The sequence below is a fragment of the Ranitomeya variabilis genome, chromosome 2 (genome assembly GCF_051348905.1).
Source record: "Ranitomeya variabilis isolate aRanVar5 chromosome 2, aRanVar5.hap1, whole genome shotgun sequence".
NCBI lineage: Eukaryota > Metazoa > Chordata > Amphibia > Anura > Dendrobatidae > Ranitomeya > Ranitomeya variabilis.
This window is the reverse complement of record NC_135233.1, coordinates 443,434,175-443,446,315: the sequence shown is the minus strand read 5'-3', so window position 1 is coordinate 443,446,315 and position 12,141 is coordinate 443,434,175. Positions and strand designations below refer to the sequence as shown.

Here is a 12,141-nt window from a genome sequence, read left to right as displayed (position 1 = left end):
TAATAAGTTACTGCAGATCTTCCATATGTATCAGCGCCGTTGTCGATTGTTGTAGGTGAAGTTGCAGGAGGCCATAGACTACGAAGATTTAGAAGAACAGAACGGTATCAAACCAATAGCACTAAACCTCAAGAAATCAGATAGGTAAGATGACACAAATGACACAGAAAAAAAGGCTGCTTTCTTGTAAAAACAGCGCCTCCCCTGTCTATATGGGGTACACGCCATTCATTTAGATGGACCAAAGCTGCAATGTCTGACACGACCTGTGGACAGGAGAAGCCCCGTTTCTTAAAGAAAACAGCAGCGTCTTTTTCATAATTCTGTACGACCCCTTTAAAGAGTTAAAACCCGTTTTTCTTTGCTGTTTGTGTCTGCGTTCATTGCTCTGTTGTTGTATTTCTCCAGGTATTACCATGGTCCTACCCCGGTCCAGTCCCAGCAATACACAACCAGTCAGGATATTATTAACTCCTATAATAGTATTAAACAACAAATGGAAAACTATGTACCAAGACTAACTCAGGTGGGTGCAGTCTGTGGCCATAGCGACTACTGGATTTAAAGCGTAAATTTAATCTTTTTTTTTTTTTTTTTTTTCCTAGTCAGTTTGACAATTTAAGGGATTGTCCAGCATTCATTTTTTTCCCTAAGGCATGAGCTGGTATAAAGTAAGAGGCATGCTCTCCTCCTGTCACCCATGTACATACAGCGTAAGCTGCGCCACTTGTCAGGACATGACTGCACCGTCCAGATGACGTAGGATTGCTAAAACCTGTGATTGGCTGCAGTGGTTACGCATCTGGAACAGAATCATCAGAGATACACCTGATGACGAGCTGTTCCACTCACCTGATCGCTTTGGTGGTCCTGGAAATTTTAGGCAGTGCAGTCGTTGCTCTGCATCCACAGGGTGACAGCAGGAGAGTATGTGTCCGTTAGTTATTTTATACCAGCCTGTGCCTTCGAAAAATAAAAAATGATGCCGGGAAGTCCTTTTAAAGGAACATTGAAGCCAAAACAGATATCCTGTGTTATTCATGTTCTCCAGGTTTGAATGGGACAGAACAGGACACAGCATTTCAGGAACAACATAATGAATGTTTAAGTCAGATTCACAGATACACTAGACATGTATGGCCACATGTGTACCCAAGGAAAAGATGTAGTGTGTACCCATGGAGGAGCTGTATGGCCACATGTGTGCCGTGGAGGAGCTGTAGAGCCACGTATGTACCATTGGAGGAGCTGTATGGCCACGTGTGTACCCGTGGAGGAGCTGTAGGGCCACATGTGTATCCGTGGAGGAGCTGTAGGGCCACATGTGTATCCGTGGAGGAGCTGTAGGGCCACATGTGTATCCGTGGAGGAGCTGTAGGGCCACGTGTACCCGTTGAGGAGCTGTATGGCCACGTGTGTACTGTGGAGGAGCTGTATGGCCACGTGTGCACCATGGAGGAGCTGTATGGCCACTTGTGTACCCGGTGGAGGAGCTGTAGGGCCACGTGTACCCGTTGAGCTGTATGGCCACGTGTGTACTGTGGAGGAGCTGTATGGCCACGTGTGCCCGTGGAGGAGCTGTAGAGTCACGTGTGTACCTGTGGAGGAACTGTATGGCCACGTGTGTACCTGTGGAGGAGCTGTAGAGCCACGTGTGTAGCATTGGAGGAGCTGTGTGTACCGTGGAGGAGTTGTAGGGCCACATGTGTACCCGTTGAGGAGCTGTATGGCCACGTGTGTACCCGTGGAGGAGCTGTAGGGCCACGTGTGTACTGTGGAGGAGCTGTGTGGCCACGTGTGTACCCATGAAGGCGCTATATGGCCACGTGTGTACCCGTGGAGGAGCTGTATGGCCACATGTGTACCCGTGGAGGAGCTGTAGGGCCACGTGTGTACCCGTGGAGGAGCTGGATGGCCACGTGTGTACCCGTGGAGGAGCTGGATGGCCACGTGTGTACCCGTGGAGGAGCTGTGTGCCCACGTAGAGGAGCTTAATGTATCTTCCTTTGCTGGGTTCTGCACATTATCCCTTTTGGGAATATTATATTTAGATCATACTGATCTTATGTTACATTATGTTACATGTCACATAGAAAGTTGGTGCAAAAATGAAAAAATGAATTGCTTCTTTTCATTCTGATTTAGGTTCTATCAAACAGCGCTGCTAGTAGTACCATATCTGCTTTGTCCCCTGGGGGAGCCTTGATGCAAGGAGGGACCCAGCAAGCCATAAACCGTGAGTTCTGATCCCACTTCCACAGTGCAGTGACCGCAGCGTCATCCTGGCGGCCAAATGATCATATTACGTACAACTCAGTGTTTTAGTTTCCACTTTATTGTTTAGCGTTAAGGTACCTTCACACGAAACGACTTTACAACGAGAACGACAACGATCCGTGACGTTGCAGCGTCCTGGATAGCGATATCGTTGTGTTTGACACGCAGCAGCGATCAGGATCCTGCTGTGATGTCGCTGGTCGTTGATTAAAGTTCAGAACTTTATTTGGTCGTCAGGTCGGCGTGTATCGTCGTGTTTGACAGCAAAAGCAATGATGTCAGCAATGTTAAACATGGAGCTAACGACCTGTGAGAACGATAAGTGCGTCACCGCTATGTCACAGGATCGCTCCTGCGTCGTTCTGGAGCTGCTGTGTTTGACATCTCTACAGCGATGTAAACAGCGACGCTGCAGCGATCGGATCGTTGTCGTTCTCGTTGTAAAGTCGTTTCGTGTGAAGGTACCTTTACACAGACGCACGGGCTGAGATCCTGCAGAGCTTACAGTCCATTTGAGTTGAGTGCAGTGCTTCCTTTCGTCCTATAGGGCCATATCTCTCCATTGATAGGGTATCCATGTGTGATCGCTGGTGACTGGACCCCCCACTCTTCACCGCAGTACATGACATGCCACCGGACGCTGGTTCTGGTCCCATTTATCTGTTTATTTTTATGTCAGGTGACAAAGCCGAGAGACCAGTGGCACGATGTTGGAAGTAATAAGGGAACTGACCCCCACAGTCACGTTTCAAAGACAGAAAATATTCCAAGATTCCATTAATCTTCATTTAAAGAAGTTGCTTAAACTATGATAAAACCCATTGGAACTTGCCTATTGTCCAGACGATTTAGTGCTGACTTTCTGACGGTTCTCAGTATTTGCTTGTACATGTCTGTGGTCATCTGCTGTCCTACTGGCCTCATTGCTGAATGATGGGAGTCATGATTCCAGTAATAATTCACAGGTCATAGCTGCTTATAAAGAGGCTTTAAAGTGCTTTTTGCACCATTTCTTTAATGACCCCATAGTGCCAGGAGAACGTGCACCCCTATAGGTGCTGAATAAAGTATCGCTGTCCTTTTTAGAGATGGTGCCAAACGACGTCCAGTCTGAGCTGAAGCACTTGTACGTGGCGGTGGGGGAGCTTTTACGCCATTTCTGGTCCTGTTTCCCCGTCAATACTCCCTTCTTAGAAGAAAAGGTAAGTGTCGTTAGCGCATATTAGTTCTGGGAGCTGTATTGTTAGCGCACTAGTTTAACACTTTATTCCCATCCCAGCCCACCCTTGTTTTAAAGGTCCCCACTTTTAACCCCTTCATGACCTTGCCGTTTTTTGCAATTCTGACCAGTGTCCCTTTATGAGGTAATAACTCAGGAATGCTTCAACGGATCCTAGCGATTCTGAGATTGTTTTTTCGTGACATATTGGGCTTCATGTTAGTGGTAAATTTAGGTCGATAATTTCTGAGTTTATTTGTGAAAAAAACGGAAATTTGGCAAAAATTTTGAAAATTTCGCAATTTTCACATTTTGAATTTTTATTCTGTTAAACCAGAGAGTTATGTGACACAAAATAGTTAATAAATAACATTTCCCACATGTCTACTTTACATCAGCACAATTTTGGAAACAAATTTTTTTTTTGCTAGGAAGTTATAAGGGTTAAAATTTGACCAGTGATTTCTCATTTTTACAACAAAATTTACAAAACCATTTTTTTTAGGGACCACCTCACATTTGAAGTCAGTTTGAGGGTTCTATATGGCTGAAAATACCCAAAAGTGACACCATTCTAAAAACTGCACCCCTCAAGGTGCTCAAAACCACATTCAAGAAGTTTATTAACCCTTCAGGTGTTTCACAGCAGCAGACGCAACATGGAAGTAAAAAATGAACATTTAACTTTTTAGTCACAAAAATGATATTTTAGCGAAAAATTTTTTATTTTCCCAAGGGTAAAAGGAGAAGCTGGACCACGGATGTTGTTGTCCAATTTGTCCTGAGTATGCTGATACCTCATATGTGGGGGTAAACCACTGTTTGGGCGCACGGCAGGGCTCGGAAGGGAAGGAGCGCCATTTGACTTTTTCAATGAAAAATTGGCTCCAATCTTTAGCGGACACCATGTCGCGTTTGGAGAGCCCCCGTGTGCCTAAACATTGGAGCTCCCCCACAAGTGACCCCATTTTGGAAACTAGACCCCCCAAGGAACTTATCTAGAAGCATAGTGAGCACTTTAAACCCCCAGGTGCTTCACAAATTGATCCGTAAAAATGAAAAAGTACTTTTTTTTCACAAAAAAATTATTTTAGCCTCAATTTTTTCATTTTCACATGGGCAACAGGATAAAATGGATCCTAAATTTTGTTGGGCAATTTCTCCTGAGTACACCAATACCTCACATGTGGGGGTAAACCACTGTTTGGGCACATGTTAAGGCTCGGAAGGGAAGGAGCGCCATTTGACTTTTTGAATGGAAAATTAGCTCCAATCGTTAGCGGACACCATGTCGCGTTTGGAGAGCCCCTGTGTGCCTAAACATTGGAGCTCCCCTACAAGTGACCCCATTTTGGAAACTAGACCCCCCAAGGAACTTATCTAGATGCATAGTGAGCACTTATAACCCCCAGGTGCTTCACAGAAGTTTATAACGCAGAGCCGTGAAAATAAAAAAATAATTTTTCTTTCCTCAAAAATGATTTTTAGCCCAGAATTTTTTATTTTCCCAAGGGTAATAGGAGAAATTGGACCCCAAATGTTGTTGTCCAGTTTGTCCTGAGTACGATGATACCCCATATGTGGGGGTAAACCACTGTTTGGGCGCACGGCAGGGCTCGGAAGGGAAGGCACGCCATTTGGCTTTTTGAATGGAAAATTAGCTCCAATCATTAGCGGACACCATGTCGCGTTTGGAGAGCCCCTGTGTGCCTAAACATTGGAGCTCCCGCACAAGTGACCCCATTTTGGAAACTAGACCTCCCAAGGAACTAATCTAGATGTGTGGTGAGCACTTTGAACCCCCAAGTGCTTCACAGAAGTTTATAACGCAGAGCCATGAAAATAAAAAATAATTTTTCTTTTCTCAAAAATGATTTTTTAGCCCAGAATTTTTTATTTTCCCAAGGGTAATAGGAGAAATTGGACCCCAAATGTTGTTGTCCAGTTTGTCCTGAGTACGATGATACCCCATATGTGGGGGTAAACCACTGTTTAGGCGCACGGCAGGGCTCGGAAGGGAAGGCACGCTATTTGGCTTTTTGAATGGAAAATTCGCTCCAATCATTAGCGGACACCATGTCGCGTTTGGAGAGCCCCTGTGTGCCTAAACATTGGAGCTCCCGCACAAGTGACCCCATTTTGGAAACTAGACCTCCCAAGGAACTAATCTAGATGTGTGGTGAGCACTTTGAACCCCCAAGTGCTTCACAGAGGTTTATAACGCAGAGCCGTGAAAATAAAAAATGTGTTTCCTTTCCTCAAAAATATTTTTTTAGCCCAGAATTTTTTTATTTTTGCAAGAGTAACAGGAGAAATTGGACCCCAAAAGTTGTTGTCCAGTTTCTCCTGAGTACGCTGATACCCCATATGTGGGGGTAAACCACTGTTTTGGCACACATCGGGGTTCGGAAGGGAAGTAGTGACGTTTTGAAATGCAGACTTTGATGGAATGCTCTGCGGGCATCAGGTTGCGTTTGCAGAGCCCCTGATGTGCCTAAACAGTAGGAACTCCCCACAAGTGACTCCATTTTGGAAACTAGACCCCCAAGGGAACTTATCTAGATGTGTGGTGAGCACTTTGAACCCCCAAGTGCTTCACAGAAGTTTATAACGCAGAGCCGTGAAAATAATAAATGTGTTTCCTTTCCTCAAAAATATTTTTTTAGCCCAGAATTTTTTATTTTTGCAAGAGTAACAGGAGAAATTGGACCCCAAAAGTTGTTGTCCAGTTTCTCCTGAGTACGCTGATACCCCATATGTGGGGGTAAACCACTGTTTGGGTACATGCCGGGGCTCGGAAGGGAAGTAGTGACGTTTTGGAATGCAGACTTTGATGGAATGGTCTGCGGGCATCATGTTACGTTTGCAGAGCCCCTGATATGCCTAAACAGTAGAAACCCCCCACAAGTGACCCCATTTTGGAAACTAGACCCCCCAAGGAACTTATCTAGATGTGTGGTGAGCACGTTCAACCCCCAAGTGCTTCACAGAAGTTTATAACGCAGAGCCGTGAAAATAAAAAATAATTGTTCTTTCCTCAAAAATTATGTTTTAGCAAGTAATTTTTTATTTTTGCAAGGGTAACAGGAGAAATTGGACCCCAACAGTTGTTGCCCAGTTTGTCCTGAGTACGCTGGTACCCCAAATGTGGGGGTAAACCACTGTTTGGGCGCACGTCGGGGCTTGGAAGGGCGGGAGCACCATTTGACTTTTTGAACGCAAGATTGGCTGGAATCAATGGTGGCGCCATGTTGCGTTTGGAGACCCCTGATGTGCCTAAACAGTGGAAACCCCTCAATTCTAACTTCAACACTAACCCCAACACACCCCTAATCCTAATCCCAACTGTAGCCATAACCCTAATCACAACCCTAACCCCAACACACCCCTAACCACAACCCTAACCGCAACACAACCGTAACCCTAATTCCAACCCTAATCACAACTGTAACCCCAACACACCCCTAACCCTATCCGTAACCCTAACCACAAGCCTATTCTTAACCCTATTTCCAACCCTAGCCCTAATTGCAACCCTAACCCTAAGGGTATGTACCCACGTTGCGGATTCGTGTGAGATTTTTCCGCACGATTTTTGAAAAATCTGCAGGTAAAAGGCACTGCGTTTTGCCTGCGGATTTACAGCAGATTTCCAGTGTTTTTTTGTGCGGATTTCACCTGCGGATTCCTATTGAGGAACAGGTGTAAAACGCTGCGGAATCCGCACAAAGAATTGACATGCTGCGGAAAATACAATGCAGCGTTTCTGCACGGAATTTTCCGCACCGTGGGCACAGCAGATTTGGTTTTCCTTAGGTGTACATGGTACTGTAAACCTGATGGAAAACTGCTTCGAATTCGCAGCGGCCAATCCGCTGCGGATCCGCGGCCAATCCGCTGCGGATCCGCGGCGGATCCGCGGCCAATCCGCTGCAGATCCGCGGCCAATCCGCTGCGGATCCGCTGCCGATCCGCTGCGGATCCGCGGCCAATCCGCTGCAGATCCGCGGCCAATCCGCTGCCGATCCGCTGCGGATCCGCGGCCAATCCGCTGCCAATCCGCTGCAGATCCGCGGCCCATCCGCTGCCGATCCGCGGCCGATCCGCTGCGGATCCGCGGCCGATCCGCTGCGGATCCGCGGCCGATCCGCTGCGGATCCGCGGCCGATCCGCTGCCGATCCGCGGCCGATCCGCTGCGGATCCGCGGCCGATCCGCTGCCGATCCGCTGCCGATCCGCTGCGGATCCGCGGCCGATCCGCTCTGTGTGCACATGCCATAACCCTACCCCTAACCCTAACCCTACCCGTAACCCTAACCCTACCCCTAACCCTACCCCTAGTTCTAACCCTAACCCTAGTGGAAAAAGAAAAAAAAATATTTTCTTTATTTTATTATTGTCCCTACCTATGGGGGTGATAAAGGGGGGGGTTTATTTATTATTTTTTTATTTTGATCGCTGTGGTAGAACCTACCACAGCGATCAAAATGTACCTGTAACGAATCTGCAAGCCTGCAGATTCGGCGGGCGTACTGAGCATGCGCCCGCCATCTTGGAAGATGGCAGCGCCCAGGGAGAAGACGGACCGACTTCGGGAGGATCGGTAAGTATGAGGGGGTGGTGGGGGGGTGGATCGGAGCACAGGGGGGGGATCGGAGGACGGGGGGAGCGGACAGGAGCACGGGGGAGCGGACAGGAGCACGGGGGAGCGAACAGGGGGACGGAGGGGGGTACCTGACAGAACGGAGGACTGGGGAGGAGATTGGGGGCGGTGGGGGGGGGCCAGTACATGATTTCCAGCCATGTCAGATGCTATTGCAGCATCGGCCATGGCTGGATTGCAATATTACACCATTTTCATAGGTGAAATATTGCAAATTGCTCTGATTGGCTGTTGCACTTTCAACAGCCAATCAGAGCGATCGTAGCCACGTGGGGGCAAAGCCACCCCCCCTAGGCTGGAGTACAACTCCCCCTCTCCCTGCAGATCGGGTAAAATAGGAATTAACCCTTTCACCCGATCTGCAGGGATGCGATCATTCCATGACGCCGCATAGGCGTCATGGGTCGGGAAGGGGTTAATGACTAAGGGGGACCCCCAGGGTGAGGTCTACCCCGGCGGGAGCTTTCCTCTTAGGTATTCAGTCCCTGATTATCAACCACTATGTAGATTTTAGCAGCACACGTGATGGTCTGGATTTCTATTATTTGGCAAATTTGCAAAAATTGTGTTTTGTTTTTTTTTCCAGCTCATTAAGATGAGAAGTAACTTGGAAAGGTTCCAGGTGACTAAACTGTGTCCATTCCAGGAGAAGGTGAAGAAGCTCTACCTTAGCACAAATGTAAGTCCGGTATGAGGTTTGGTTATTTGTCCAGCACGTGAGAGGGACCCATGCTGTCCCCAGTAATGCACAAGGACCTGGAAGATTTAGAGTTGGTGCAAATCAGTTGGAAGGACCCGATCCATCGGCAGGAGCCCAGAAAACCACCTCTCACCTGACGGCATCCACGGCTCTTCTTTTGATTTGCTGGTCTGGCATCGTCATTGTCACGTGACGCATGTGACATCATACCAGGTTGTCAAATCAAGCGAAGAGACGCTGATGCCGCCAGGTAAGAGGTGGTCCTCCGGGCTCCCATCCAGCACTGGCCGATGGACTGAGGTCCTGACAAATCTATTCACACCAACTCTAAACCCCCGAGGAGTCCATTATTCCTGCTAAGAGTGTGGATGAGTCTCCAGGGGATTCCTAAATAAATGGACTATGTTATAATCTGTAATATACTAAGATTGTACAGTCACTTAATGTAGCTGCACCCTAATTAGTTTCAATAAGGGCCAAAGGCTGCTGCCGCTCCCCTCTGTGCACATTACATAAACACCGTAATGCCTGTATTGGAATATTGGAAACCCTCATTAATTGTTCAACGCCTGGTGCACAGAAAACAATTTCCAGAATGAAAATCACCAGCACAAGCTCGGTGAAGACCCTGAACAAGCAGGAAATGTTGGAAGAATTTAGCTCTGAAGTCAGCAGAACACAGAGTGCTGCTCTGGAGTATTATGCAGAATCTAATATAGGATCAGTCCAGGATCAGTAATGTAATGTATGTACACAGTGACTGCACCAGCAGAATAGTGAGTGCAGCTCTGGAGTATAATACAGGATGTAACTCAGGATCAGTAATGTAATGTATGTACACAGTGACTGCACCAGCAGAATAGTGTGTGCAGCTCTGGGGTATAATACTGGATGTAACTCAGGATCAGTAATGTAATGTATGTACACAGTGATTGCACCAGCAGAATAGTGAGTGCAGCTCTGGAGTATAATACAGGATGTAACTCAGGATCAGTACAGGATCAGTAATGTAATGTATGTACACGGTGACTGCACCAGCAGAATAGTGAGTGCAGCTCTGGAGTATAATACAGGATGTAACTCAGGATCAGTAATGCAATGTATGTACACGGTGACTGCACCAGCAGAATAGTGAGTGCAGCTCTGGGGTATAATACAGGATGTAACTCAGGATCAATAATGTAATGTATGTACACAGTGACTGCACCAGCAGAATAGTGAGTGCAGCTCTGGAGTATAATACAGGATGTAACTCAGGATCAGTAATGTAATGTATGTACACAGTGACTGCACCAGCAGAATAGTGAGTGCAGCTCTGGGGTACAATACAGGAGGTAACTCAGGATCAGTAATGTAATGTATGTACACAGTGACTGCACCAGCAGAATAGTGAGTGCAGCTCTGACATGTAAGCTGTAACATCTAACTGATGCTGAACAGTTTATTCTCCACATTTGTAGTTTGTCTCTGGTGCTTAATTCTGTGATGTTTTTTTCCTTGCAGCTGACGAGTCACTTAGAAGAAATGCTTCAAACAGCCTACAACAAGTTTCAGATGTGGCAATCCCGCCGGATGTTAAAGAAAACGTGAGGTTTTCTTTCTAGGACTAAAAAAAATTTAAAAGCAAAAAAACATATGTCTCGCAAATTGCGACAGGTAAGCCCATGTAGGAAAAACAGATCTTAATCGTAACACCTGGCAGACGTGAGTGGCGCGAGGTGTTGTTCTGCTGAGGAGCCTCACACAGTCGGCGGCGCCGATCCGAAGCAGCAGGAGAAACTACGACAAAGTAGAACCTTAAAGGAACCAAAAGTTTTTTTTCTATTCAAGCGGCCAAAAACAAAAAGGAGGTGCTGACGTCACATGATCCTGTTCTGTGCGGTCACTCAGGAAGACGCGAATCCTCTCCATAAGAAGCTGCTCCAGAAAAGTCGCTTATTTTTCTTATTCCTGAATATTCTACTGACCATTTGATACAATTCTGGTTTCTTTGCAGTTCCCAATGACGGCTACACGGCACAGGGTGCGGGGTCCGGCTCTCGGCTTTACGTAGATTTTATTTCACGTTTGTACCTGTTTATACTTTTGGTAATTTTCTCTTTTTGAAAGTTAAAAAAAACTTTTGCAAAAGTTATAAAACTTTCACCCCCCTCGTCCCCAAAACAGGAGCATTAGTTGCACTGCCGGGTTCGTCTCATGCAATTCATATATGCAAATTCTTACGTACATTGTTCGTATTGGTCAGAATGGCCGAAGGGAGAGGCAAAACAAAATTTTTTTATATTTTTCATGAACTTCCCGGGATATTTGGGGAGGATCATCCTCTCCTCATGACTGTTATGGTACAGTCGGCGACTGATAATCATCGGCCACTGAGGAACGTGACCGAAATCGGCAAGTCTGTGCCATAAAACATCATTTCATTTTTGGAATCTGCGCATCATCGGACGACGTGTTGTATTACAGGAGATGGTTTCTATGTCGTATTCTCCTCTCTGGCAACATTATTATCTATGCAGATGGGACGATGGCCGGGGAGGTCGAATTTTATTTTTTTTTCTCCCATTTTGCTTTAGAGCAAGGTGTATTCAGTCCTCGGCATGTTGCTTCTTTCCACCCTTTCCCCAGATATTGAACCTACCATGATGATAACTATAGTTTGTTTTTAACTGTAGGTGCGTCTGAAATGAGCATTGTATCACTGGACTTTTTTGAGCCAGGATCTGTCACTTGAAGTGTTGCAAATGGATTCCTTGTTCTGCAGCCAATGTTAAACAGATCTCCGACTTTTTTTTTTTTTTAATAAATAAAATTAAAAAAAATAATTCCTAATTTCTTATGGTGTGGTACTTACTGAAGGGGTTACGGAATCCAAGAACTGAAGGTTCACAGTTGTGCACTGGTTAATTTCATATTCGATAAAATGGTGAGTGCAGCGCTGGAGTATATCTCTGGATCAGTACAGGATCAGTAATGTAATGTCTGTACACAGTGACTGCACCAGCAGAATAGTGAGTGCAGCTCTGGAGAATAATACAGGATGTAACTCAGGATCAGTAATGTAATGTATGTACACAGTGACTGCACCAGCAGAATGGTGAGTGCAGCTCTGGGGTATAATACAGGATGTAACTCAGGATCAGTAATGTAATGTATGTACACTGTGACTGCACCAGCAGAATAGTGAGTGCAGCTCTGGAGTATAATACAGGATGTAACTCAGGATCAGTAATGTATGTACAGTCATGGCCAAAAGTATTCACACCCCTGCAATTCTGTCAG

At 46.2% G+C, this 12,141-nt stretch overlaps 1 protein-coding gene across 2 annotated transcripts in view; it reads left to right on the top strand.

Moving 5' to 3' along the window:
* GTF2H1 (general transcription factor IIH subunit 1) overlaps positions 1-11,659 on the top strand; it is a 36,157-nt gene extending 24,498 nt beyond the window's left edge. For both annotated transcript variants that reach the window (XM_077287144.1, XM_077287143.1), the window contains exons 10-15: positions 56-144; positions 409-526; positions 2,146-2,236; positions 3,364-3,479; positions 8,746-8,838; positions 10,363-11,659. In XM_077287144.1, the coding sequence (XP_077143259.1) occupies positions 56-144; positions 409-526; positions 2,146-2,236; positions 3,364-3,479; positions 8,746-8,838; positions 10,363-10,449 (594 nt within the window). In that variant the 3' untranslated portion in view covers positions 10,450-11,659. The remainder of the gene's footprint in view (positions 1-55; positions 145-408; positions 527-2,145; positions 2,237-3,363; positions 3,480-8,745; positions 8,839-10,362) is intronic.
* Positions 11,660-12,141: the final 482 nt, after the last annotated feature.